Raw genomic sequence first — 12,516 nt, 5'->3', positions numbered from 1 at the left:
ATCATGTAGAAAACAAGGCGCGGAGATGACGAGAAACTCTATCATATGCAAACACAGCAGACCAACAGAGCGGATCTACTCATAGCCAAACATGAAGAAGAAATCTGGGATATGGTTTAATGCAAACAGTCAACCACGAAACTAGCACCAGGTTGTGGGTCAGAAAAGCAATGGCTGACTTCACAATGATGACTGCCCCCAGGTTCATTGATCCCATGATAGTGCCTGTTTGCTACGCGTACAGAAATGAGCGGTAAAAACGAAACGCATCACTAGGGGAAGGTTCAAAGTGGCTGCTCAATGGAGCCACATGGCCCTCCCGAAGAGGAATTTGTATGTACAACGTGTTATAAATGATGCTAAGCATGTCATAACTTCCCCGAATAACCCATAGCTAACATAACGATGTAGCGCGAATCCGGGTCAATAGAGCCGCTATAAGTATAGCGAATGAAACAATGATAGCAGTGCATTACATCGATTGATCGCGATGTTTTCGCGACTGTGCGAAGCTTGCATGCAGTCACAAGCTTACGTCCATCTATCTTGATTGTCAATAGAGAAGGAAAAACGTTTCGAGTTTTTCTAGGTGTTCTCTAAGTAGAACCAAAGCCTTTTTGCCTCTTCCTCAGATGTTTCTTCGGTTTCTTTCTCCATGTATAGCTGGAAGAGCTCGGTATGTCTTGCATGGACCTTCTCGAAGTCAAGCTGAGGGGAAATCCAACCTTCATCATCTGTCTGCAGCAATTCCTGTGTGTAACCTTTGAGTATTCGCCAGTTCTTGTACCGGGAAAGCTCCATTTCATGTTTCGATAAAGCCTCACTTGTGATATGATAAGGACATTGCTCAGCAATGCCCAGCTGATTCCAGTTTGCAGCAAGCTGAGTGAGACAGTCACGGAGGGGAATTATCCCATCCTTGGTCGTGTTCTCTGCGAACGTGTATAGATATCTTAAAGCAGAGTCAACTTGAGTCATAGCCAAGTACGACTCCATGTGGTTTATGACCAGAGATGCTTCGTAGCACTTCGAAAGCAGAGCTTGTTCTCTCTCGCTGATAGCAAAGGCCTTCTCGTCTGTATCCATGTCTTCGAAATCTGGAGGTAATTTCGGCTTGACAGCGCCGATCTCGTAGCCATCGGGTGGCGCAAGAAAAGAGGGCCACTGAACTTGCATGAAAGCAGGCATAATAGAGGTGAACTGCCAATCAATGACATTGACTATAGCTGTCGGGTCCTGTTCAGAGACGTATATGTTACCCATGTGAAGATCATTATGCCACAACGTAGGCTTGGAAAACTGTTGTAAAGATGTAAATCCGCCCAGGTGTGGTATTATATCCTTAGCCATCGTGAGTATATCGAAATGTTCAGATTTGGTGCCGAAATGGGTTGTACGAGGGGCGAAAGACGAATGTTGTAAGTGCGCAAGACCCCGTTCGGCCAATCCAAGGCCAAGATCTGTCAGTCCCTGCCCTAAGAAATCGCAAATTTAGCATGGGACTCTGATGGTAGACCGATAACATACATGGACCTGTGTGGGCTCTTCCACTCAGCTGTGGAGAGCACGAAGCATTATATGCTGGGCCGACACAATAGTCATCGTTCATTGGAACAATTGGGTCCGAGGCCTGAGCGTCTGAAGGAAGAAAGTACATGTTCCCATAGGCTGGAAACTCCAGAGCTGCCAGCTGGCTTTGAAGCCGGACCAGACATTGAACAAGCCTGAACTGTTGCAGCTGATTCATCTCGCCCCATACATCGACCAACTGTCTTCCGCAGGCCCTTTCCATCAGGATATACTCGGATTCAACTGGATTCGAGGCGCCGGAGCTCCAGCCCAGTACCTTACACACTGGAACGGAGGTATGAGACCTCACTGGTAGAAGCCGGTCAGCATATCCAGTCTTGAGATCGAAGGAGCAATACCGTATTCCATAACGGCTACTTCGGATGCAGTGCTGTGTTGCGGTGGCACAATCTTAGGACATGGAAGCTTCGCAATAACCTCCTTTCCATTCTCTGCAGTCATTAGCAAGACCTTGTTGAATCCTCCCTCCATCTTGTCGATCCTAGAGATGGGTGAAGAAACATGGGGCAGCGCCGAAATAAGGGCGCATAGCGCATCCAAATCAAATCTGGCATATCTTTTTGACATCTCACCCTTCTCATTAACTAGGAACCGACCATTTGTATATTCAAAACTGTTGCTCGTGTCGGATAGGCTTTCCTAAATGTAGCGATGGCCATCAGACCGGACTGCTGGAGGGGAGCTATGTGGAGCATACCGCGACACGTCAATGAGAGGCTTCTACATGCAGTTTTTGAAGCAAGAAAGGTGATCTTCAGGGACCTTGACCGTACTCTATGCATGGTGATTAAAAGGGAGAACGGTCACTGATCCATGGGAGCACCGTCAATCGGTTGTTGAGGTGGTATCCCGACGCCTTTTCGGCACCGAGAATGCCCCTTTCCCTGTCTCCCTCCAGAAACATCCTGGTCATTTGTGCCCCAGGCACCCACATATTGTCTGTCCAACGTGTGCGACGTCACAAACAACATCTCAACTTCGTCCAACCCCCCACACACGTATGAACAGGGATAGATCCTTTAGGTGTTATGGAAAAGCAATCATCCCATCGAAAGCCCTCAATGATCCCATCGGTGGAGCCATGACATACTTTGGGCCTATTGACCAACTAAATCCCTAGTGTCTAGGTGCCAACACTATGCGCGAATACTCGGCCTCTTTCCTGACCCAGCCATCTTTCTGCAGGCTTAGTGCCGGTAGTTATGGGGAGTGGGGTAAGAATTGGTCAAGCGCAATCACTCCTTCTCCCATTCGAAGAGGATTGTCTTTACCGACTAGTTGTGATATAACACATGAGAGAAACAGAAGACTCTTCATCTATTTCCAGACAAAGAGAATATCAGAAACCTATTATTGTCGAGTAGATTGCATTTCTGCAGGTTAGTTTCAATGTTCATGCTCAACCAACTACTCAATGCTCATGAGACTCATGGGGCAGTGCTTCAATCTCCATCCATAGAAGCCTAGGACTCCAGCCCCGCCATGAGACCCCCCTTACGACCGCCTATACGAATATACGAACAACAATTCCTTCATGCAAGGGTCTTCGCTTGAAAGTTCGTTTTGCAACACCTACACCGGCTTACTCTGTCGACTCCGACTGGGTTTGACCAACGCTGTCCCCGATGTTTCTCCGCACTCGGCAAAGCCCCGCAGTCCGGGGCCAATTGAAGGGATTGTGGAGTGGGCACCAGGGGTATACCGATGCTATACTCCGCAGTATCTATTCAATTTCACCGAGCAAAGGTTGAAATTTCACCGAGGAAGCGTAGACCGGTGGGCCGATATTCTCGGTCAAGGAGCAGGCATCCGCTCAATCCCGAGTGTGGTCCGTGGTACAATGTCAACAGCACCCCACGCGGGGAAATGCATACATCCTTGAATGACACACCCCGGATTTGTGAAATACAACCGATGCCGATCACGCAAGTACAGCCGACTAACTGAGACAGCATATATGTGGATGAAAAGGGAGAGTAAAGACAAATTGAAGTAAGGGAAAAAGAAAGAGGAAGTCAATGTGGGTTTACAAATGATATGGGCCAGATACGAAGTGGATGAGGCATTAAAATTCAATTCGGCGTCAATATGTAGTAGAAGGTTTGTATATCTGGGCACATTATTGCAGGACCCCACTCCTTTGAACGAGAGACTCGGAGTCCACTGGCGCACATATAAACCCGGTCATTCTATGCCTGAATTTCTAGAGACAATCCTCAGTCACTGCGCGGTTTTCTCAAAGGGTTTGTTAGCAATGGCTCCTCTGTCGAAAGCCCTAAGTGTTTTTATGTTGATGGGCATTACACATGCCTTCAATTATGACCAGCCGTATCGTGGTCAATACCATTTCTCACCCCAGAAGAACTGGATGAATGACCCCAACGGGCTCCTATACCACAATGGAACCTACCATATGTTCTTCCAGTATAACCCTGGTGGTATTGAGTGGGGCAACATATCATGGGGGCATGCTGTCAGTGAGGATCTCACCCAATGGGAGGAACAGCCTGTTGCCCTTCTGGCCCGAGGATTTGGCAGCAACGTCACCGAGATGTACTTCAGCGGAAGTGCTGTTGCTGATGTCAACAACACGAGTGGCTTTGGGAAGGACGGCAAGACGCCCCTAGTCGCCATGTATACTTCCTATGTACCTATCCCATCACCGAACCATCTCCTAGCGTGCATATCACTAACAATGCCATCACAGTACCCTGTTGCGCAAACATTGCCGAGTGGCCAGACCGTCCAAGAAGACCAGCAATCACAGTCCATCGCCTACAGTCTTGACGATGGCCTGACATGGACGACATACGATGCCGCCAATCCAGTCATTCCCAATCCCCCCAGCCCCTACGAAGCTGAATACCAGAACTTCCGGGACCCCTTCGTGTTCTGGCACGACGAGTCCCAGAATTGGGTGGTCATATTGAGTATAGCCGAGCTGCACAAACTCGCGATCTACACTTCCGATAACCTCAAAGACTGGAAGCTAGTGAGCGAGTTTGGTCCTTACAACGCGCAAGGCGGAGTGTGGGAGTGTCCCGGACTCGTCAAGCTCCCCCTTGACGGTGGAAATTCCACAAAATGGGTCATCACAAGCGGACTGAACCCCGGTGGTCCCCCAGACACTGTCGGCTCCGGAACCCAGTACTTCGTGGGAGAGTTCGACGGAACCACATTCACGCCCGACGCCGACACAGTATACCCAGGAAACTCCACCGCCAATTGGATGGACTGGGGTCCGGACTTCTATGCCGCAGCTGGTTACAACGGCCTCTCGCTTCACAACCACGTCCATATCGGCTGGATGAACAACTGGCAGTATGGCGCACACATTCCCACCTACCCCTGGCGCAGCGCCATGGCCATTCCCCGCCACATGGCTCTAAAGACCATTGGCAACAAAGTAACCCTAGTCCAGCAACCCCAGGAAGCGTGGTCTTCTATCACAAACAAGCGTCCGATCTATTCACGTACCTTCAAGACCTTCTCTGAAGGCTCCACCAACACAACCACGACCGGAGAAACATTCAGAGTGGACTTGAGCTTCTCTGCTAAGTCGAAGGCCTCGACAATTGCAATTGCCCTCCGAGCATCCGCCAACTTCACCGAGCAGACTCTCGTTGGCTATGACTTCGCCAAGCAGCAAATCTTCCTTGACCGTACACACTCCGGAGACGTGTCATTCGATAAGACCTTCGCGAGCGTCTATCATGGACCTCTGACGCCGGATAGCACTGGTGTCGTGAAGTTGAGTATCTTCGTCGATAGGTCCAGCGTCGAGGTATTTGGCGGCCAGGGCGAGACAACCCTGACGGCTCAGATCTTCCCTAGCAGTGATGCGGTTCACGCCCGTCTGGTGTCTACTGATGGAACTACTGAGGACGTTAGCCTTGACATCTACAAGATTGCTTCGACGTGGAATTGATGCCTTGTCTCTACATGTGGCAGCATATGTGTTTGCTTGTCGTTCTATTTGAGGTTGAGCTGTAGATATAGCAAAGACGCATTGAAATTTCATCCACATGGTCAATCAATAGTAAACAAGTTACTCTGCATCTAACTAGGTACCGATAGAAATGACGTCAGCAACACTCCCGTATCGGGTAATGATCAGGATCCCGAGGCATGGCTGGTTCACGTGCCGACTGCATGAGGTACAACTCTATCCGTGAGGGGGCTGATTATAGACTTACCACTTCTGCTGTCAGCATCTGTTCATCCAAGTAATCATTTTCAGAATTGAAAGCAATATCATCTTCATTCACGCGCAATATGTCGGAAAACTACGGCGACTATCAGACTGAGATCTATGGCCGAGGAGCATTGACAGGCGTCTTGCCTAATGTTACTACTGATCCTCGCTTACTTGAAGAACAGGCAAAGAAGGCCCTAGGCGATCGTAGCTTCAACTATGTGGCTGGCGGTGCTGGAGAGAAGGCTACAATGGATAGCAATCGGCTGGCTTTTCGACAATGGAAGCTGTAAGTTAATTTCTCTCCGCCACGATGTTGCTACGTAGAACCGGAAGACTAACGCGCATAACGTTTGATTATTTGAAAAGAATCCCGAGGATGCTGAAGCCGGTTAGTAGATTTCAGTCGGTTCCTCAAAATCCCAGCGCTGACCACTGGTTATGTCCGCGTAGATGAATGATCAGAACCTTGCGGTAAACCTTTTTGGCCAGCAATATCCAACTCCTCTTCTCATGGCGCCGGTCGGGGTCCAGTCTATTTTCCATGATGATAAGGAGTCTGGCCTTGCAGAAGCCTGCGGGAATGTCGGGATCCCGTATATCCTTGGCACCGCGAGTAGCAGCTCGATTGAGGAGGTCGGGCAGGCAAATGGAGACGGTAAAAGATGGTTCCAACTTTACTGGCCGCGAGACGATGATATCACGCTATCTTTGCTGAAACGCGCCAAAGATAATGGGTTTTCCGTCCTGGTAGTTACGCTAGACACTTGGTCGCTCGCTTGGCGACCAGCGGACCTGGACAATGCCTACGTTCCGTTCATACGGGGCGTCGGCAACACACTCGGTTTTACGGATCCCGTATTTCGTGCGAAGTTTGAAAAGGAGTCCGGTTCAAAGGTTGAAGAGGACATCGTGGGGGCGTCCAAGTCATGGATTTCCCAGGTGTTCTATGGTCAGCCGCATGCGTGGGAGCAAATTGCATTTTTGCGGAAGAATTGGGATGGTCCGATTGTACTCAAGGGCATTCAGCATGTGGATGATGCGAAGCTCGCCCTTGAGGCGGGATGTGACGGTATTGTCGTTTCAAACCATGGCGGTATGCAATAGTCACTCTCCAGCGAAGAATCTTTCAACTAACATGTATACAGGTCGACAGGTTGATGGTGCGATCGGCTCACTGGAAGTTCTCCCCGAGATAGTTGATGCTGTTGGTGGCAATATGACAGTTCTTTTTGATTCAGGGGTTCGCACTGGAGCAGATATCATCAAAGCGCTTTGTCTGGGAGCGGATGCTGTCTTGGTTGGCAGGCCGGTGATCTATGGGTTGGCAATCGATGGAAAGAACGGGGCTGAAGCCGTAATGAAGGGACTTCTGGCGGATCTCTGGCAGACCATGAGTTTATCAGGGATATGTACCGTGGCCGAGTGCACCCGCGACAAGATCAGGAAGGTTGTGTACCCTGGAGATGGGAAGGCAATGTTGTGACATGTAACATATTATTGGCCGGCAACGTGAAGATGCCCAATTAAGGGAAAGATCTGATGACGGAGTTTGGGGAAGGAATGAGGGGAAAATTGGGGCCTGTGGGGTAGCACCAAATCTTGATACTTGTATACTTGCTTCGCGATAATGAATTCGCGTCGCGTTCTCCCCACAGAGGGGGAAGGAACACTACCAGTGTCCGTCATGAGTTAGTTGCGTAGGGGTGGATTCTGCCCGAAGATGAAGCCGACGACCCAAGTTTTGTTGGGGCGATCCCGCAAAATCACATGCCGGCTCTCAACCGCAGCCCCTAATGAGTGGTTGCTTATTCGTCGCCACCGGCTACTGATCTACATTTCTGTCTGCCGGTCAACCACTGCAGGAACCAGTCTTCGACTGCTACGTTCAACCGCTGATCTGGTCAGGCATCTCTTATCGGCCAGTATTCTTCGAATCTGTACCTGCACCTCTGTTCATGTCTCTGACTTGAGACCAGTGCCTCATGGCTGCACAACATCCGCCTAATGTAAACCAAGACAGTCTCAACCAATACTTGAGGCCCCGAGATGTCTAGATTCTTTGGTTTCGGGAGGGCGAAGAAGCAGGATGTCGAAGAACAAACGCAAGTAGATGTCCTCCGTGACAATGGCGCCGCTCATGTTCCTGCCACTTCGGGCTTACCTCTCCTTCCTCGTCCCCTGGCGTCCATGGTGTCGTTCATGACGCAGTCGACTTCGCTCTCTCTTCGCCTGGGAACGTTTGTCGGAGGTCTTGCGCTTGATAGTGCAAAAGCGACAACGTTAACGGGGCTTGAACTCAGTAGAGCCATGATTGAAGGCATACTGACTCGAGCTGGGCGTGATGTCGCCATCAGGACCAGCGGAGAGCATGGGAAGGCAGAAGCAGAGTCGCTACTAGAACGAAGCGTGAGTTTTCGTCCGAATTATAATCCTGCATCTTCTTAAGGCTAACTCAGGACTTAGTTGGCCACTTTGCACAAGACAGTCACGTCTGCGTCATTCTTTGCAGCTGCTTCATTCCACCTTTCCTCTACCACACTCTCTTCTGCTGCCAACATGTCTCAATCTCTTTTGTCTACCCTCGACGCTATCCTTGGCTCTACAGAGTCGTCGAGGGCGATTGCTGCCATCATTACCCTTATTCGGAGGGAATTCAGGAGTCCGCATACCGACCTTGGTACTGACAAGATCGGTGTGGGCGATCTTCTTGTTGGCTGTGTTGGGTTTGCACTCCTGCAACGCTGGGGAAGGACAAATACGCAAAGACACCTCCGCGCAAACAATGGGGAGGAAACAGTCTGGGATGTTGTTATATTGGATAATGGGCTGAGAGCAGATGTTGTCGGTTCACACCAACTAGAAATGGCGACTATTTCTTATGATCAGCCAAACGATAGTATGAATCGCTCGTCATTCATATCGCCTGGAAATGATGAAGAGGTTTTCGATGCTGTACGGAGACCTGCAAGTACAATCGATCCCGATGAGGTCCCGTACCTCTCGCTTCCCCCGGGAGATCAACATCAAGTGTCAGACGAAGATATCCGCTTATACATAATGAAGCAACTCCCCCAGGGCTGCCGTGCGTCTATCAGGACGGACTTGGTCACAGCACGTACAATCACAGTGGAAGTTTACGACGACGCCACTGCAGAAATCTCCCCACCACCAGGCACAACGATAGTCAAGGAGACTTGCGGTGATGAGCTCGATCATAAGCACACAAACGGGCCACAGGTTCCCAAACATACTGTGGTATTCCGCACAGCTTTTAATAGTACCCGAAGCTCCGATGTGCGACCTTCCAGGTCTGATTTGGCAGTGAATCATGATGACAATGATATGGAGGACCTAAGCGAGCATCAATCACTGGGGAACACCAGGGATGAGATGCTCAATGCCGACAACTCGTTACATGGCATGCTTTGCGCTGAAAGACACGTGGGTGTTGATCCTAGTGTAAGAAAACCGCAACTCATCTCCCCGAAGAAGCAAGCAATCAAGTCGTCGAGAGACTCTCATGAGAAAGCTTCACTGTCGAAGCTCACGCCGAAGACGAAGCCTATACCATCGAGCAAGAAAGATACTGGTAAGTCCGCCGGGGTGGTTGTCGAAAAGTCAAAGACGCCTTCTTCGTCAGAGAACCTACCTCAGCGCGGAACAATACCAAAACATTCCAATCCCACGAAGAAGCTCGACAACTCGCCGGTACCACACAACCGCGGGTCTTCAGCATCCGTGGCAAATAGAGGCTTACCGAGGATACCATTGCAAGGACACCGAGTGAAATCCGCCCCGACTCCCACGTCATGCCCATCCCACGATACTAAGCACGGAAGAAATTCCAGAACAGATAACTATACGATACATGAGAAGAATAATGAGTCATTCATGGCACAAACAGATGCTTATACTCGGCAACCTTTGGACCTACGACCGGGAACGCCAACTCCAAGGAGGGCTCACGTACGTAGCAGCAGCTCTATGTCCTTGACTAGGTCAGAAAGTGATGTGGCAATATCCCTGAACGACGATTCTCGGCCGGGATCACCTGTATTCTACCGCCAGTCGGGCTCATTCTCCCCGAGCCTCTATTCTTTAGCAACCGCGGGCTCTGAAACATCCCTGATATTGGCTCACCGTGCGCGAAAAAGTGCATACGATGACATAGAGACTATTCGTGCGCTCAACCGGGACGGTACCGTCCCGGGCATCTTTCCGGAAAAGCACTTTGTGCACAACATCAGACGTTTCTGTCGCTTCTCTTCAGCTTCTTATGGTTCGAGCGCACTCAAAGTTATGGGTATCCCACGGACCACGCAAGTTCTTCCTTACCAAGAATCATACAGTCCTGAGCATAGCGAGTTCTCGGACCATGCAGGCCTACCAGCTTCTACAATCTTGTTATCATCCTATGTGGACCCTGCAGGTGGGACTAATGCTGCCGGAGAGACAGAGAGTGGCTTTCCTCTAGTCCATTACCTTTTTGTGGATCATGAGTCTAAGGCGGTAGTTCTTACTTTGAGAGGGACGTGGGGCTTTGAAGACATCCTCACAGACATGACATGTGATTACGATGATCTCGAATGGCAAGGTAGAAGTTGGAAAGTCCATAAGGGCATGCACGCTTCTGCAAAGCGGCTATTGATGGGTGGAAGCAGCCGAGTTATGATTACGATTCGGGCGGCCCTGGAGGAATTTCCGGATTATGGTGTGGTGTTCTGCGGTCACTCACTGGGAGGGGGCGTCGCCGCCCTCCTAGCAACAATGATCTCAGAGCCGAATAACGACAGTTCTGGAACATCGTTCACTACTACTTCCTACCAGTCTGCCAAAGGAAATTTACGTCTGACTGGAGGCAGTGAGGGTAACTGCAGCGCTGCCCTTTCCCTTCCTCCTGGAAGGCCTATACATGTCTATGCCTACGGCCCTCCCTCAACTATGTCCCCCTTCTTGCGCCGTGCGACGCGCGGCCTGATAACGACAGTTGTCAACGGACAAGATGTGGTGCCTAGCCTCTCACTAGGCATTTTGCATGATATGCATACGGCGTCACTAGCATTCAAAAGCGATGTCTCTAATGCCAAATCGCACGTACGGTTTCGCGTCTGGGAAGGCTTGAGGCAGAGTATAGTTAACAAATTCTACGTCAATGAGCCGCCTATCCTTACACACGCGGGGAATGACGTTGGGGAAGATGCTTGGGCCTGGGATACTTTGAAGATGCTCAGAGACGAAATGCGTGCTCCAAAGCTGATGCCTCCGGGAGAGGTATTCGTGGTTGAGACAATGCGGGTCCTCCAGCGGAATGCTTTTACTGCTGACATGGACAAGGATGGCTATCCATTGCTAGGTCGACCCGCAACAAGAGTGCAACTGAAGTTCATTCGGGATACTGAAGCATTATTCGGAGAATTAAAGTTCGGCTCGGGCATGTTCAGTGACCATAATCCGGCGAGATACGAAGCCAGTCTCGCTGCTCTTGCGCGAGGTATCTTGGATAGTTGATACTTTCGTTGAATATTTGCTCATCTGGCTAAGCGGTTTTTTATGGTGTATATATTGGGATATAGCGCGATTTACTGGCACTTGGGACGAGATATCATATTAATTCATAGATTTCTTTCGGCTCTATTTACCTGCACCTGACCGGTCGTGCCGATGTACCGTTGGTGGCATTGATGACCCAAGTTTAGTACTCATAGTACTGGATGAGTCACTTCGTAGACGGTGGAAAGATGTTTTGGCGTGTACAAAGCCACCGTGAGGCCATTGAGCCACCTTGGGTTCGTCTAGTATTTGGTGTGCAAGCGACCAAATATACCACAAACTATTCGCGCCATGTAGGAGATGGACGACGGTTGTGAGCATTATGATCCCTCTTCCCAACCGCTTCTGCACAGCTCTGCTAGAAGCTCATCGTCTACCGTCGCAAAGCGCAGCGGGACACAAGGAAGCGAAGATTCCACACTTATTTGTCCTTCGGACGCGAGTATGCAGCCTTGGAAGAGCGGGCTCTGTCCCTTGGCAAAGGAGTGCTAGCAGGCTGCATTGCCGCCACGACATAGCAGAGCCAAGCAGCGCAGAGGTTTCAAAGGCTCAAAGCGGCTTTCTGACAAGGAGGCTGTGTAGATTGGCGTCCTCTACCAACACCACAATGAGCATCTAGAACGACATCCTGACAGCCCGGCTTCATGAACCACCTACCTGCTTGCTGTACTCCTGAACTTCTCGAAGAATTCCCCTTGTTACTTATAATTTGGTGGCTCCCTCTTCGGCCCGTCCATATTCTTCAGCTTTCTTTCCTCGATCTTCACGTCCAAGTCGCGGAGCTGCTTCTCAACGAGCTCTTTCTTCGATACCAAATTCTGTCGCATGCTTCGGAGGCCGTCGATTCGGTCGTCAATGGTAACTTCTTGGGTTTTTTGGGCTTGCTATATACCATAACCACCGATTTAGCACTTGTAATACCCCATATGGACCAAATATAATAGCCAGTAAGCGCTGAACGTAATGATCAGAGAATAGTACCTGAGTAACCTGTTGCCCGGTCTTAATGCCAGCGCCATAAAGCGAACCAGCAATCGTAATGACCGTGACAGCGCCCGTAAGGACAATGCGGCGAACCTTCTGATTCGAAGCCATGAATGGTAACGTCAAAAAGAGAAAAGGAGACCAAAAAGAACAACTACCCAAGACTTGGCCTTTCTGGAGATCGAAATAGCAAC

At 50.0% G+C, this 12,516-nt stretch overlaps 5 protein-coding genes across 5 annotated transcripts; 3 read left to right on the top strand and 2 right to left on the bottom strand.

Moving 5' to 3' along the window:
* Positions 1 to 256: 256 nt before the first annotated feature.
* Positions 257 to 1,934, bottom strand: BO88DRAFT_244450 (serine/threonine protein kinase). The gene is made up of 2 exons (XM_025702162.1): positions 1,528 to 1,934; positions 257 to 1,475 (listed from the first exon to the last, which is right to left on the bottom strand). The coding sequence occupies exons 1-2, from the start codon at positions 1,790 to 1,792 to the stop codon at positions 586 to 588; spliced, it is 1,155 nt and encodes a 384-aa protein (XP_025564907.1). The 5' UTR covers positions 1,793 to 1,934; the 3' UTR covers positions 257 to 585.
* A 1,910-nt stretch (positions 1,935 to 3,844) lies between these two features.
* BO88DRAFT_336040 (glycoside hydrolase family 32 protein) lies at positions 3,845 to 5,518 on the top strand (the record flags this gene model as incomplete). The annotated part of the gene is made up of 2 exons (XM_025702883.1): positions 3,845 to 4,237; positions 4,298 to 5,518. 2 exons carry the CDS (start codon positions 3,845 to 3,847, stop codon positions 5,516 to 5,518), a joined length of 1,614 nt encoding a protein of 537 aa, XP_025564906.1.
* BO88DRAFT_244418 (lactate 2-monooxygenase) lies at positions 5,476 to 7,277 on the top strand. The gene is made up of 4 exons (XM_025702161.1): positions 5,476 to 6,074; positions 6,155 to 6,176; positions 6,239 to 6,881; positions 6,934 to 7,277. Exons 1-4 carry the CDS (start codon positions 5,866 to 5,868, stop codon positions 7,269 to 7,271), a joined length of 1,212 nt encoding a protein of 403 aa, XP_025564905.1. The 5' UTR covers positions 5,476 to 5,865; the 3' UTR covers positions 7,272 to 7,277.
* A 557-nt stretch (positions 7,278 to 7,834) lies between these two features.
* On the top strand, positions 7,835 to 11,296 carry BO88DRAFT_413283 (lipase family protein; the record flags this gene model as incomplete). The annotated part of the gene is made up of 2 exons (XM_025708117.1): positions 7,835 to 8,194; positions 8,252 to 11,296. The coding sequence occupies 2 exons, from the start codon at positions 7,835 to 7,837 to the stop codon at positions 11,294 to 11,296; spliced, it is 3,405 nt and encodes a 1,134-aa protein (XP_025564904.1).
* Positions 11,297 to 11,820: 524 nt separating this feature from the next.
* Positions 11,821 to 12,513, bottom strand: BO88DRAFT_244339 (uncharacterized protein). The gene is made up of 2 exons (XM_025702159.1): positions 12,320 to 12,513; positions 11,821 to 12,222 (listed from the first exon to the last, which is right to left on the bottom strand). The coding sequence occupies exons 1-2, from the start codon at positions 12,431 to 12,433 to the stop codon at positions 12,037 to 12,039; spliced, it is 300 nt and encodes a 99-aa protein (XP_025564903.1). The 5' UTR covers positions 12,434 to 12,513; the 3' UTR covers positions 11,821 to 12,036.
* Between the last annotated feature and the right edge of the window lie 3 nt (positions 12,514 to 12,516).

The sequence above is a fragment of the Aspergillus vadensis genome (genome assembly GCF_003184925.1).
Source record: "Aspergillus vadensis CBS 113365 unplaced genomic scaffold BO88scaffold_6, whole genome shotgun sequence".
Lineage (NCBI taxonomy): Eukaryota > Fungi > Ascomycota > Eurotiomycetes > Eurotiales > Aspergillaceae > Aspergillus > Aspergillus vadensis.
Note: the sequence above shows the minus strand (reverse complement) of the source record. Positions and strands in the feature narration are given on the sequence as shown.

What these genes read in the sequence shown, in the direction of transcription:
- BO88DRAFT_244418 (XM_025702161.1), top strand. Translation starts at nt 5,866, where the DNA reads ATGTCGGAAAACTACGGCGACTATCAGACTGAGATCTATGGCCGAGGA. An exon ending in GCTTTTCGACAATGGAAGCT is followed by an intron (nt 6,075 to 6,154) that starts GTAAGTTAATTT and finishes TTATTTGAAAAG; the next exon opens with AATCCCGAGGATGCTGAAGC. An exon ending in TCCCGAGGATGCTGAAGCCG is followed by an intron (nt 6,177 to 6,238) that starts GTTAGTAGATTT and finishes ATGTCCGCGTAG; the next exon opens with ATGAATGATCAGAACCTTGC.
- BO88DRAFT_244339 (XM_025702159.1), bottom strand. Translation starts at nt 12,433, where the DNA reads ATGGCTTCGAATCAGAAGGTTCGCCGCATTGTCCTTACGGGCGCTGTC. An exon ending in CCGGGCAACAGGTTACTCAG is followed by an intron (nt 12,223 to 12,319) that starts GTACTATTCTCT and finishes TATGGTATATAG; the next exon opens with CAAGCCCAAAAAACCCAAGA.
- BO88DRAFT_244450 (XM_025702162.1), bottom strand. Translation starts at nt 1,792, where the DNA reads ATGGAAAGGGCCTGCGGAAGACAGTTGGTCGATGTATGGGGCGAGATG. An exon ending in AAGAGCCCACACAGGTCCAT is followed by an intron (nt 1,476 to 1,527) that starts GTATGTTATCGG and finishes GCGATTTCTTAG; the next exon opens with GGCAGGGACTGACAGATCTT.